The sequence below is a fragment of the Palaemon carinicauda genome, chromosome 22, assembly GCF_036898095.1.
Source record: "Palaemon carinicauda isolate YSFRI2023 chromosome 22, ASM3689809v2, whole genome shotgun sequence".
NCBI lineage: Eukaryota > Metazoa > Arthropoda > Malacostraca > Decapoda > Palaemonidae > Palaemon > Palaemon carinicauda.
The window spans coordinates 81,729,708-81,744,889 of record NC_090746.1 but is presented as its reverse complement, the minus strand read 5'-3'; the positions used below and the strand labels follow the sequence as shown (position 1 = coordinate 81,744,889).

The 15,182-nt window shown below is 37.5% G+C and overlaps 1 protein-coding gene across 1 annotated transcript in view; it reads right to left on the bottom strand.

The window, feature by feature from the left end:
- Positions 1-6,766: 6,766 nt before the first annotated feature.
- jagn (jagunal) overlaps positions 6,767-15,182 on the bottom strand; it is an 85,639-nt gene continuing 77,223 nt past the window's right edge. Inside the window, exon 7 of the mRNA XM_068346437.1 lies at positions 6,767-9,145. Within this exon, the coding sequence (XP_068202538.1) occupies positions 9,014-9,145 (132 nt within the window). The 3' untranslated portion in view covers positions 6,767-9,013. The remainder of the gene's footprint in view (positions 9,146-15,182) is intronic.

Genomic DNA, 15,182 nt, shown 5'->3' with positions numbered 1-15,182 from the left:
ACTGCACAAAAAACTAAGCAACATTCTTAATGTTATAGAAAATAAGTATTTCATTGAAAATCGATCATAAATATATTATTTTTATATGAAATTCCATGTAAAACCCCTTTTTATTAGAAAATGTTGTCTCTAATGTATTTGACTTCTAAAATTGAGCAATATAAGAATGACTTTGAATATAGAGGAATTGATTTTATTCAGTATTAACTGCAGATATAAGTAAGCGTCGATAATCTGAGCTCATATATGACCATTCACCTGAACAATTCAGTAACCGAAGTGAACAATGATTATAACTTCAGATTTAGCTACACTAGTTTGCCATCTGTGTAGGAGCAAGAAACTTTAGTAGGATACAAGCTATACTTAGTAGGAGCAAGAAGTGGTACAATTATAATTTTAGAGAGTTTTTCCCGCCCTTATACAGTAATACCCAAGAGATATTTGTAGAAAAGGCCTACAAGCTACACTGGTACTAGCACCGAATCTCACGTGTTACAATTTGCATTGTTCATTATGAATAATTCAGCTGTGAAGGTTTTTTATATATTTGCCTTATAAGTATTAATATTATACTGCAACTGGAACGATGATAGATCAATTTCAAAACTGAAAACGAAGTTTATCGCATTAGTGAACACATTAAATAAGTTACCCATAGAAAAAAAAATGCCCAATAAAGAAAAAGGAATCATCAGTATTTAAAGAAAATGTAAATGGCTGTGTAAAGCATAAACGAATGTAAAATAATGCAAATTAAGAAGTATTCAGATACTGATCAATTGTTGGAATTTAAAGTCGGTTTAGAGTCTTTAGAGATACAAGGTAACTTCACTTGTATAGCTGTAATGTATTTCTATTTTCACCCAACACTTAGAATTATAATTCACTTTCAGTGGATCCCTTATTTCTTCGATTCTGTCATTATGAATAGCAATTCTGTCATTTGTTGTGAAGGACAACATTTAAATCACGCTTGAAAGATATCAACAACAATATATCCGTTGATTTCAAAGTAGTTAATCATCTCTCCCGTATGTGTTGTGAATGACATATAACATATAAATGATACAAAACATTCACTTCGGTTAATCCATTATCTCTATAACCTACACAAAAAAACTCATGCACATTCATATCTATTCTTCTCTGTTAATGTTATATGGCAACATATCTATATTCTTAAATATATAATTAGCAATTCGCAATTAGGTAATTTAACAAGGAAACAATTGGTGGAAACTTCTGAAATTGGACTATGATATATAAATTAAAAGAGACTGGGTATTAAGCTGGAAAAAAGAGCCAGGAATGGAAACTAAGTTAAATGAAAAAAAAATGGGTTAGTTAGGGACAGACTGATGATTGATTATTAGACAATAGCTGGCATCGTAACAACAATGATTATTGATGCCATAGAATTAGTTAACGATTGTTATTTATTTCTTAATTCAAACAATGATTACATATTTTTAAATAAACTAGTCTCCACAAGAAACTTAAAAAGGCAATCCCCACTGCATTCAAGTTCTATGTAGAATGTAGATGCTATTGCTATTCTTGCAATTATCAAAATGATGCAATCTCTCGGTTTAGTAACTTGGACATTCGGTTAATATAAGTTTCACAGTTAATGGCGCAAAACATTCTTTACAGAATGGATGGTGTTCTCCACTCATCAAAATGTTGTGCGTCAATCTGGTGTAACCAATCCTCATTTGGCGCAACACCACTTATTTATATCTATGGGCAAAATGACTTGACAATTGCATTAATTTTCAGTGTCTTTATGACATTTTATGTGGTAAAAAAAGTGACCCCCATTATCTCTTTGGATGTTTCTCGTTATGAATCCCAAATCCATTTGCAGAAACGATTCCATAGAGGTACTTTAGAGTACTCTACAGGTGAAATTTTACCCTTGAGGATTTCCAAGTCCTCGAAGGTTCTTAAAGCTCTATACTCTAAAGGTTTAGAGTATCTAGGGTGATTATCAGAAAAAGCAATAGCCTAAATCTTACATTAACAACAGTCCATACGATAGGCAATGCCTGCTACTGGGCAAAGTACAGTATGTCTGTCGAGCAGAGAATTTTTTTTTCCTTAAATAGAAATCAAGTAAGGGGACTGGGCTTCAGGATAGGCTGGGGTAGATGATCAGGGCTGATGCTAGACAGAAAGTGGTATAATAATTAAAATATAAGTAATAAAATCATGAACATACTGGAGAGAGAGAGAGAGAGAGAGAGAGAGAGAGAGAGAGAGAGAGAGAGAGAGAGAGAGAGAGAGAGAGAGAGAGAGAGAGAGAGAGAGAGAGAGTGTGTGTGTGTGGATATGATGATTTACAATAATTTGGTACTGTACTAAAATTTCTAAGAAAAAAAGGTCTACTATGACAATTAATTAAACAATTCATTGAATTTTCTTCCATTATTAAAGATGAACTTAAGATATGGTGAAATAAATATCATGATTAATACTATACTCTTTCTGTAATCACATCGAAGTGTCTTTTGAAAAGATTTGAATATTTTGCAAGTTTCCTTATACAGTATATGTTCCATACAGGAATATCTTGAAAGGTAGCATGTCCTTGTCATTATTAAGAGATTTCAGATAAGTTTATAAAAAAAAATAAAACTAGATTTCGCTTGTCTGAAGAATACACAGAGGTCATACAAAGTTTAGATTAGGAAGAGGAAATAGATAAAGTTGTTACTACATGGAAAAAGTGCAAAATTGTGGGGTTTGTATTTCTATAACCTTAAGAGAGTATAATCTATTCACGGATGAATTTCCCATCATTGGTATTGCATACAGGTATGTAGTTGCAATATCAGAAACAGGTTGAAAGGGAGCATTAGTTTTCATGTTAAAAATTACCTACAATAATCTCTTGGTGCTGAGAATATAGATGCAGTAATGATGATTTGCATTGAAAATAATATAGGTAACTTGCATGAATGAACAAAGAAACTGTTAAAGACATGGTTACTAACACTTAAAAAATAAACTATTTTAGAAAAAATTAAGTTTTAAACTTACATGGGAAGAAACAGAATTTTTTATATAACTGAATGTAGTATACTGTTTATTGTGTGGCCCTAGAAATTATTGTGTGGTGTTATCAATGAATTGACTTCTAATTTGAAGGTTGTCATAGTATGGTGGTTAGATATTTTCTCTATTTTTGCTTTAAAAAAAGAATCAACTTTAGATTAGGAACCTTAGTGCACACTGGTGTCTCTTATAATGAGGTGAAAAAAAAATCAAGGTCTTTTCCTCAAGTGAGGAATTCAAATTTAAAAGCAGTTTCCATTTGTAGAGACTTATTCTTTGCTAACAAGCTAATTTATTGATAGGTTAGCTTCATGACCAAGAAACAGTTTTTACTTTTCATAAAGCAATGTGGTGGTTCTGGTATAATTTTGCAAATTGCTTTTTATATTGCACGCAAAAACAAATATCACAGAAGTTCACCTCTTTCGGCTAATATGGTTATTTGGAATAGTTGACACTTGCATTAAGACATGCATTGGATATATAGAGATCATTGAAACAGGTGATGCCCCAACTCTACTTTCAATACTGTAAGAGAAAAAGTTTTATTTCCTGCCTCTGTAATACACAAGCAAATCACTCTAGTAACTTAGTTGATAAATACACAGGAGTGCACACACAGGCCACTGGAAGTTATTGGATCAAACATATATCAAAGATTAAGACAATGCTTAGATGCAAAAGAGAATTTCTAAATTGTTTTTAAAATTTTCCAATTTATTGTGTGAATAAAAGTAGCATTAAAAGATATGATTAATAAAGGGATTTTTAATTAAACAATTTTCAATGTGGTCTCCAATCTTCAGGTGAACAAAATCAGGGTTTCTTTTCTTCAAGTGAATTTAGTTGGGAGTCCTGTATCTTCAAGAGGGCTGTTTGGGGTCCCTAATCATCAAGTGATAAATAAAAAATACTTTTTTACAATTAGCCTAGTTGACTCCTTTAATAATCTCACCTAAACATTAGTATTCAATAAAGAAAACAAACTTTATTCAGAGTTGTTTTAAAATAGAGCGTAGTTTATTTTAAAAAATACTATAATTATCATTCAGAAAACTCTTACCTGAGGATTTCATTTCTTGTAGGGTCTCCTTGGCCAGAACCAAAAGAAGGGGGTGCCTAGCCCATAGAAATGTGCTGACTAAGCCATCCATTTGAATGTTTGGATCAGCATCCCAATAGTCAGTATGTGTACTATATCCGGCCTGCTAATCACTATAGTAACACTTGGCTACCGAGGTACCCAGGGACCCTAGCCCGGTCCCAATGAGGCAGAGGTTTGATGCCATGATATAGCATCACGTCCCTGGTCCCATGCATTGGCAAGGCACCTAAACACTGAGCAATAAACAACCCCACTTGACTACAGGGGTAGTTGGGGACATGCGCCGCGAGGCTCAATGCTGTGACACACAGAGGGTCATGGACCGGGCCACGTGTAATCTAAACATGGAGCCGTGATCAGTCACGCTTGACTACCAGGGTGATCAAGGATATGAGCTGGGCCTGAGTGTTATTGTTGTTTCACAGGGTCCTGGCCCAGGGGATTGAAACATGGGGTTGAAGCTCCCTTTCCATGGGGGTAAAGAGCCAGACGAGCCCTGTTCTCCTTCATCATCTTAGAAGTGAAAGAGTCAGAAGCCGAAAAGGGACAGAGGGTCTAGGCCGTGACACAGGGTCACAGCCCCGCGGGACAAACACTAGGAACTGCAGCCCACCCATTATAAGAGAGGTGGTGTCGAAAGGAGCACTTTTCTATGGCTTCGGCTGACAAGCCCACTTGACTTCATCTCAGAAATGAAAGAATCAGAATCCGACGGGCAGAGGCTCAAGGCTGTGACACAGGGTCACATTCCAAGCCATGTGCATCAGTCTCAAGGCCGTGGTTCTCATCCTCAGCTGGCCATCCCTCCTAAGAATGTTAGTGTCAAAAGAAGCCTTTCCTCTGGCTATGGGTGAAAGCCCTTCTCGATTTTTTCATCTTAGAGGAAGTAACAGTCGGAAGTCAAAGAGGACAATGAGGAACAGGACACTGAGGAAGACTGTAAACCTACCTTAACCTTTTCAATGTTTCCTTCATGCTCTGCAAGCAGAGGAGTCAAATTCTTTGAAACTCGGATAACAATGTTTCCCAAAGGGAACAACCACAGGGTTTGCTCTTACAGGAACCACAACACTGGGAACACTGTTATGGGAAGGGAAGTCACGCTTACAAGGAAGAAGCACCAGACCAGCCAGGCATAGGGAATGGAGTACTTCCTTAGGTCCTGGGGCCCCTAGGTGGAGGGGAATCACAGCAGATATCACAGGAATACTGACTCTGGGAACACAATGGCACTGGGGAGCATAAGTGAAATCCATTAGGAGGCCAAAACTCCATTGGGTCACACTCGTTGTCAGCAGTACCACAAACTGAGAAGAGGCTCCAGTATGGTAGGGTACGGTGAACACAGGAGGAACCCCACAAGCCACCAGAAAACCTGAAACCAGCTGACGTAGATCTGAAGACTCCTTGCTCCTGCCGCGCACTCCCCAGGGAATGAGCCAAGGGAGTAAGAGCAGGGGCAGCAAAAGCAGATGTACCCAATGAATGGAATAAAGAACCAAAGGTCTCTTCCTCTGCTTCAAAGCATAAGTCTGCTACCACAAGGAGACCACCGTCTACAATTGACACACAGGTATGATTGAGAACAATCATGCCCCTAGCAAGAGCACAGAGAGAGAGTGGATTTACAAGTTAAACAAAAAGCACTGGATGTAAAGTCCAGCCGCCCACAAGTGTCTTGCTTCAGAATAAGTCATCAGCAAGTACTCACTTCCTGAAAGAAAAAGAAAATGAAAAGGACTCTTGAGGGTGCATCAGTACATCCTTACTCGATGCAGCTGAAAACATGTGAAGAGACTTAAAGGTAATGGGACAAGCCTCTACGCCCTCGCTCACACTTGTTGGCTTAACGGTTCGTTAAACGATTCAACAGCCATCAAGTTTCTGCGCTGAAAACAAACTACCTACACAAAGGTTGGAACAAAATTATGAACAAAGTAAACAGTATCTACCTACATTTAAAGAAAAACAATTTTATATTACAAATTTTATTTCAACAAGTCTGCCATTAACATACATGAAATAAAAAAGGAAAGAAAATATGGAAAACTGCAGCTTGGCCACAATACAAGTATATGAGGCAAATGCAGAGGCGTAACAATAACACTATGGTTCATTTTAAATCTTGTTCCATTTACTGTTTTTCAAGGTAGAGAGCATTCAAGTGGCAATTACTGTACAATTAATTCCCTTCATAAACACCGGTTTCATGTATATCACCTGAGCAAAAAATCTTGTCAAACATAACCATTTAATAATTCAACATTTTTCTTTAGCTCTTAAGTTTCTATGCTGCCATCTGCATTAAAGGAACTTAAAAATATTGAACACAATATGGACTCATTTGAGATCTGACTATTTCCCATTCAATTTCTCCTAAACTGTCAACATACCTAAGGAACTTGTAAAAATCAGGTTTTAATACTTCACAATGGATATGAGAATATTATACCGAGTAAAATTAATTTACAAATTATCCATCAACGTGCTTCATATTTCTCACAGAAAATAATTAGTATAAACTAAACATATTAAATGCACTGCTGATGGCATTTTGATATACATTGAATTTCCCGTCAAATCTACATTATTTTTTCTTAAAGAGACTTAGAAAATTACAATAACAAGTTTTCCAGTCTAACTGCCATGCAAAGTTGTTAATTACATTAGTAATGAACCAATAAGGTACACATATTTACTACATGAAAAAGGATGTACGTATATTTACTCAATGTTCACCAAAAGATTTACATACGATTAAAAAGTTTGTAAAGAATTTTTTTTTCTCTTAATGTTAAGATTACTTGGAAAGGGAAAGGATAAAATTAATATAAAATGTATAGGTCCAGAATAAAAAAAGACCTATGCCAGAATATTCATATTGAAAACTTGATATAAAGCTATGAACTAGTAATGAGCACTAATAAAGTAAGTACTGTACATTAAAGAAATGAAGTATGTCAAAAGTGTACAGAATGATATTAAAGTTGTTCTTTTATAAAATGTTTTCCCCACACTAATATCACCCACTCAATAAATCAAATTGATTTATGGCCAAGGTAATTCTACGTAAAAGTAACTTAATTGTAGCAGTACAGTATACATTAAATTAAAATGCATTAAACTTGAACAGTTATAATGTATTAATCCAAATGTTACATTACCAATTATAAAATACATACTCTATACTGTATTGCAGTGCTGTCCAAACAAAAAATAAAGTGTGAATATATCCAATGGGACTACTGGATAAAAAACTAGATATTGGATTTTTATTTAATATCATATTGTAAGCATCCATTGACTACTGTTCCAAACAATGGCAATACAAATCAAGGGGAAATACACAAAAGAGTAAGAATAAAAGCAAGAACTTCTTAACTTTCACATTGAAAGGGAAAAAAGGATTTTGACCAGATAATTGCCATATTCAGGTAGGTAGCCAGAAAAACCAAGCTCTTATTTTATCAAAGTCAAAGGAAGTGATGGCAGTCGGTAATGTTCAACATTGCTAAATGCAGGAATTATCAAGGAATCACTGTATCAATAACATACCGATTAAATTTCATATAACTGACAAAGAAGTCAGTTGTCCAAATCACAGTTGCTATAACCACTATCGAATTTTATGTATTGATAAGAGTAGATAGCTTGTAATTCAAGATAACTTAAGTACTTAATACCCTTGTAATCAAAGACACTGCTAGCGAGATTCCAAGACGAGAAAGAAAATTTAACATCTTTTAAGATTTATCCGTAACTTCCAGTGTGCCGGATGATTACTTGTAAATATATGTCAATAAGAGCAAAGCACTCCCTTGGTTAAGGGAGGCAACAAAATTGTTGACCGTTTCATATTCAAAGTAGAGGAATAAGAAGTAAATTCAAGATAGATAGATACAGTATTTGTTTATTTGGTGGGATACAACCACCTGTATCAACAAAGAGAAGGGAAAAAGCAAAGATGAACCCTTTTCACATATACAAATAATTTTGTATGTTGGTCTGTTTCTACATTAAAGTTCTGATTTATTAGTAATAATTTTGCAATCAAGAAAAATTTGGAAACTTACTTCCTTTCATGAAGGATAATATAAAGAAGTGCCATTTTAACACGGTACTTGGCATCAATCATACGATAATTTTAACCCGATCACAAAAAGGCACATTCTTGGCCATAAAACATATAAAACATTTTGCACCAATATTCATGCACGTAACATTAATTCTTCTTATATGAACAAATACAATAATAAAACATTTTATAAAAATACATTATCACCATAGACTAATTTACTCCTTACAAAAATCCTTATCACTGTACCAAATAGAATTTAAAATCTTGGAGGATGATGTGTTGTACAAGATTCCTACAGTACGACAATAAGTGTCACAAGTTAACTGTCTATAAAAAATATTGTTAAATATTAGAAGCACTATTCATTCTCAATAATGAGAACTAGGATCCACTGGTTCTTCAAAGAACTATAGGATGATTCATAAATCTGTAAGATCAAATAAGCAAACTTTGCAGAACGTTTCTTTAGGTAATTGTGTCCTCAAAGTCAAAAGTAACATTGGCAGGATAGTGATTTTAATAGCAATTTGCACATTCACAGAAGCTGATAAAAAATTAAGCACAGCTAGATTTTATAAAATGTGCACTAAAATTTATAGGATCTCTACATATATATTAACTCTAAATTTACTGTGTGAAATTATTCCACTTACGCTAACATTCAATTTAAATTTGACAAAGTACGGTACAAAAGTTTTAACACTGCTGTTAACTAGTTCTTCACCACTTTTTTGACAATGCTCTTGAAAAATATAACTTGTATCTATATATTACTGTGCTTTCTTGGAGGTCATGCTGTTCTTCCAAGCAATTATCAATTTCCATGCAAATATTAGTGTGAAGATATGGACTTGCATTGCCAACAGAAGGAAGCTATACCACAACACTGCCAAGGGATATCCCTAGGAGAAAAAACAAGAGAATTCCATTAACAAAATCCTTTCTAAAAATTCTAAAGCATATCAACCAATGTTTACAACAGACAGACAAAATAATAAGTGATTTAAGCCATAAGACCTGCTGCTGGTACTAGGGATTAGAATAATGTAATTTTGGCCATATGGTACAGAATTGAAATTGAAGGTGTCATTCAGCACCGAGGAGCATTATAAAAAGTTGGAAAGGCTAGAAAGCAGGATTAAAGAAATGAAGCAGGAATAGAGGTAACTTTAAAAGGCTAAAATGTAAATTCAGCTAAGGATGAGGGGGTGCTGAAAAAAATCTTTCAGCAATATCTATATTGCAACACATGAATTACAGTGATGGTAGTCATGGGGAAATCTAGATTTGCAGTATCAAGTCGGATAGGCTAATTGTTCAATAATAATAATGAGTCCTCGACAAAATGCATTTTAACCAGCCACTGACTTAACCATCTTAACTCTCATTGGGCTGGTCATATTATTCAGTTCCTATGACTGAATGGAAGGTATTTGAATTACTCTTATTCACTAACTTTTACCTTGCAACTGTCAATTGGAGAAGAAACCCAATAGAGGGTACCATCTACAATTGACTTTTCTTGTCACAATACATACAGTAGTGTTAAAAGTTTATGCATCATCTCTTTAGCCATCAAATGCAATAACTTTTGGCTTTTCATGTTCTCTTGTATTTTTTCCATCACATAATACCTCATATCAATTTTCTCTGCTAACCTTAAGAACAAATGTTTTGGAAGCCCTAGGAAACTGAAAATAAGGCCATTTAGTTGAACTGCTTCGAAATGATTTTAATCATCAGAGAATACAAAAGGAAAACCAATGCAAAACCTCTAATATGTACAGTACTGTATATAGTGATTGCATCTATCACGTCTGCAGTGTACTGTAATACAAATAATTCACTTACTTCAATGTCTGAACAATGACAATACAATTTAAACACCTATAACACGAAATGCTGCTTCAAGCTATGTTCAAACATTCACGTCTAAGGCAGCTATAGTTCATTTCTTTTAGCGATGCATATTTGCACCGACTCGCAGCGGTACCCTTTTAGCTCGGAAAAGTTTCCGGATCGCTGATTGGTTGGACAAGATAATTCTAACCAATCAGCGATCAGGAAACTTTTCCGAGCTAAAAGGGCACCGCCGCGAGTCGGTGCAAATATGCATCACTAAAAGAAATGGACTATAGTTTGGATGCATGTTGGAATGATAAATTAGGACACTACTACTGACGCCACTTCACTTTTGTTTGTTTGTTTGTTTAAAGCTAAATTCTAATAACTACTCACACATTGCTTCCTTGTAAGCATCCAAAATCTGTTTTTGCAACTTCCTAACGATGCTGAAGACATTAAGAATAGTGAAATGGCTTAAGAGACCACAGTCAAAATCCTTAATTGTTGTATGACAATTATGAAAAGTTTGAGTGTAAAATAGAAAAGTTATAAGATTTAATATAAGGCATCCATAAAAATCTGAAGAGATTGGAGGAAAAGAAAATGAAGTTGACAAAATCTTCAATGCATGTTTTGTAAAGTTTTACATTTATTGTTAACTGAAATACGAAAAATTGCATCAAAGTTGTTTAACTTTGTTCAGACCTGCATTCTGAACAGTAATTAACTCATTGGATAGTTCAATCAAAACAAATGAAATATAATTCTCAAGAGGGGGAGGCTCAAGGGCTTTGCCTTTCATTTTTTTTATTGAATTATAATACATTTACTGGTGCTTTCCTGAAGTGCAAGGTTTGGATAACTTTTATACTAGAATAGAAACGCCTTCAACGGCCCGATCATGAAGTCATTGATTTGTTTTTACTGAATTTTAGGGTCTGATTTTTATATTTAGAAAAATCTGTCGAATAATTACCATGAAATAAGAACAAATGGGGGGGGGGGGTTGCCTGCGCTCAGCAACCACTTGCCAGTACATACCTGAGACTGATATTTTTCTTTTTTCGCAAGCGACGCAGGCGCACGGCAAAGCAAGTTCTTGCTTCGCCGTGCGGTTGCTTCGCTTTAGTTATTCTAAAAAAATATATACTGGGAATAATCATCTAAAGAAATAATCAATCATTGATGTTAGTGTGCGCAGCTCAACATTACCACTTGCCAGTACATAAGGAGATTGATGTTTTGATTTTTTTGCGAGCGAAGTGAGCACACGGCGAAGCAGGAATTACTAGATTTAGGGTAAAACATTTTGAACAGAAAATATGTTTTCCTGTATTAAATACCGTAATGTGATTTCACAGAATTTGACTTCATTTCAATTATACCATTTCAATTTTACCTATATTGGTAATGACTGTTGCATGGATTCCAAAATAATACAGATAGTTGTTGCCAAACAGAACCTTGAATAAACATCTCACTGCTAGTTGAGTGCAGGATTACCAAGTTAGCTGTAAAGTAACTAGACCTAGAGTCCTACCTCTTCCTCTCACAAGAATGAGATCCAGAGGCGGGCAGCATAAGAAAAAAAAAAAAAAATATTAGTCAAGGGTACTAAAGCCAAACAAAATATTGCATGAAGAGGGCGAAAAAATTGAAAGAGACTCCAAAAGGAAGTTCGGCTCATAGGGAAAAATGAAAATCTTCTTCGTAGAACTGCAGAAGACCAAAGACAAACAGTTAAGAGCCAATCTCAAGTCTTGCATCAAAAGAAGTTCTTCGTCACAGCAAAGGCCCTAACCGAGAAAGGAAATTAAATAAAGGAAGTCTAAACATCTTGACGGGGGAATCCCCACTTACCTCCTTTTGCCCGACGGCCAAAATGGAGGGAGCACACAAACAGATGTAGAGAACAGTCACCAGGACAGCCTTGTAACTGAATCCTAAAAGGTGTTGCCCAGAAACACCAACAAATGCCAAAACATTCCTGAAAATGACATGAGGGAAAGGCATAGTTTGCGACTCAGCCCACCAAAGAGGTAATAACCTTCTCGCTAGAACAGTTTTAGGTGAAGGGGGGAACTTCATTCAGACCAGGGTAGGAAACACCGAATGGCAGACTACCTATTGCTTTGGAGAAGGCACTTTGTCAGAAAGAGAGGGGACAGGTAGAAAGCGACTCATGTGCATGAAGCAAGCTCCTAGACTGATCGAACCTCACAGTGTTAAGCAACCTTGAGTTATGTCGTATGACAGCCAAGGTTGCCAACACTGACCGAGAACATCTGCCACCTAACCCGCGGAGGAGCTGTCACCAAGTGACATCAGGAGTTGGCAGGCAACAATTCGCCACACAACGAAAGTTGGGCTAAAACCCAAAGTTGTCAGCACAGGCTATCTTGACATCATATGGTAAGGAGCAGTTGCCAAGAGAAAAAAGATACCTCATTTCAGAGGAATGAATACCTGGATTGAGCATTTATTGTGTGTTAGTAGATAAAAGGGAACCCAACCCGTGACTCAAGTCACCAACATCGACTGTAAACTACCTATCGTCTGACTCATCAAGGCCCCATTCCAAGAAGGAGGCCTTCAAGCGCTCAACGGCCAAGAAGAGGGAGTGCATCAACAGTTAGGGTCTGAATCGTCTCCAGGATAACCCTGTTACTAAATCCTCAAAGGCACTAAACAGAGAAGCACTAACAAATGCCAAACCACACCTCAGAATGACATAAGCGGAGGGAAAAGGCATAGTTAGCAACTCCGACTCCCAAAGGGAACCTTCAGTACCCTCCCCCGGCGTTGATTGTCCATACAGACGCCTCCCTCACTGAGTGGGGGGGTTACTCCCCGTTCAAGGAGGTACAGGGCTTGTGATCAGCGACCTTCCGTCAAATGCATATCAATATCCTGGAAGCCATGGCTGTCTTCCTGACCCTGAAGAAGCTCTCCCCGTCGAGGAACCAGCACATCAGGTTGGTTCTGGACAGCGCAGTGGTGGTTCATTGCCTCAACAGGGGAGGCTCCAAATCCGGTCACATCAATCATGTGATGATTGCCAGCCATCTTTTCCTTGGCGGCAAAAAACCATTGGCATCTGTTAGCGGTTCACCTAGAAGGCGTCAGAAATGTCGTAGCCGATGCCCTTTCTCGGGCGACTCCCTTGGAATCGGAATGGTCTTTGGACCTCCAATCATTCCGTTGGATTTGCCAGCAGGTTCCAGGTCTCCAGGTGGACCTCTTCGCCACGAAGACCAACCACAAACTGCGGTGTTACGTAGCCCCCAACCTGGACCCTCAGGCTTATGCCATGGACGCCATGTCTCTCGACTGGAACACCTGGCAAAGGATCTACCTTTTAACTCCGGTCAACATGTTGATGAGAGTTCTGGACAGGCTTAGGTCTTTCCATGGTCAAGTAGCCCTCGTGGCCCCCAACTGGCCGAAGAGCAATTGGTTTCCTCTCCTAGCGGAGCTGGGGCCTCCAGCCTCGACGGCTTCCCAACCCGTTGCTGTCTCAAATAGTACCAACTCGCAATGTGTCAGCTTCCTCATGAATTCTGAGTGCCCTAACTTTGTGGACTTCATGAAATTTGCTGCTCAGAAAGATGCTGCTATCGATCCTATCAACACTTTGTTCCTGGAGTCGGATAAGAGGGATTCTAGTCTTCAGCAGTATGATTCTGCTGTTAGGAAGTTGGCCAAGTTTCTGAGGGATTCGGATGTTAGAACGATGACTCCCAATCTAGCAGTTACCTTTTTTCGAACATTGTTTGAAGGGGGTTTAGCTGCAAGGACCATTACCACGATTAAGTCTGCCTTGTAGAGAATTTTTCAATCCGTGTTCAATATTGACTTTTCGGATTCGTACTTTGCATCCATTCCCAAAGCTTGTGCTAGGTTGAAACCAGCAACTCGACCTGCTGCGGTTTCTTGGTTCCTCAATGATGTCCTTAAGCTGGCTTCTGATACTGATAATGATTCTTGCTCTTACATAACGATCGTTAGGAAAACGTTATTTTTGTTGAGCTATCAGCCTTATCCAGAGATCCGGGTCACATTGAATTTCTTCCGTCCGGGGAGGTCTTACTATCGCCAGATAGACGGTTCTTAGCTAAAAATGAAGATCCCCAGTCTAGATGGACCCTGTGGAAAATTGTTCCACTTCCTCAGGATCCTTCCCTGTGTCCTGTCTACACTCTCAAAAGGTTATTTGCGTAGAACTTCTTCTACATCTTCAGGCTCTTTGTTTATTCGGGAACGTGGCGGAACTCTTTCCCTAAGGGGAATTCGGCAACAAATGCTTTATTTTATTAAACAAGCCAATCCTCTCTCGGTTCCTCATGCCCATGATGTCCGAGCTGTGGCAACCTCAGTTAATTATTTCCATAACATGAATTTTGAAGATTTGAAAAGGTACACCAGATGGAAATCTCCTACAATCTTTAAGCGTCACTATTTAAAATACTTGGAGGCCCTTAAATTTGCGACAGTGGCGGCTGGGAGTATAATTCCTCCGGATAGAGACGAACCATTGTAAATAGGTCCCTTTTTCTTTCCCCCTGATATTTTTTGATCTTGTCTCCTTATAAGTAGCGTATTTAGCCTGCCTTGCCTACTCCCCTACCGTGTTTGTTGTATTTTTATTTGTTGTAATGGAATTTTCATTTTGAGAGTTTACCCAGTTTATCCGTCTGTTTTGTATATCTTATGTTTTATATTTGTAAATATTTTTGTACTAATAAACTCTCTTTTTCCATTATATATTTTTAGTTTCAGTCCCTTGTGCTTAACTCTTCCCAAGCTTGTACCATTTCTCTGTTATGATTTCACGGAGTGACACAGGTCGAGCCCAGAAAAGGGATTTTGACGAAGGAAAAATCTATTTCTGGGCGAGGAACCTGTGTCGCCCAGTGAACCCACCCTTTCCCTTTTTCCCTCACCCTGGTTGGTCCAAGCTTCGGGTGCTGGGAGGAATGAGGATGGGGGGTGGGGAGATGTAGGGGTAGAGAGGGGGGATGTTGATGAAGGAGAGGTTTAATTGGGGAGGGATCTATGGTCGTGGTTCAATCACGCCCCAGTTTTCTATACCGA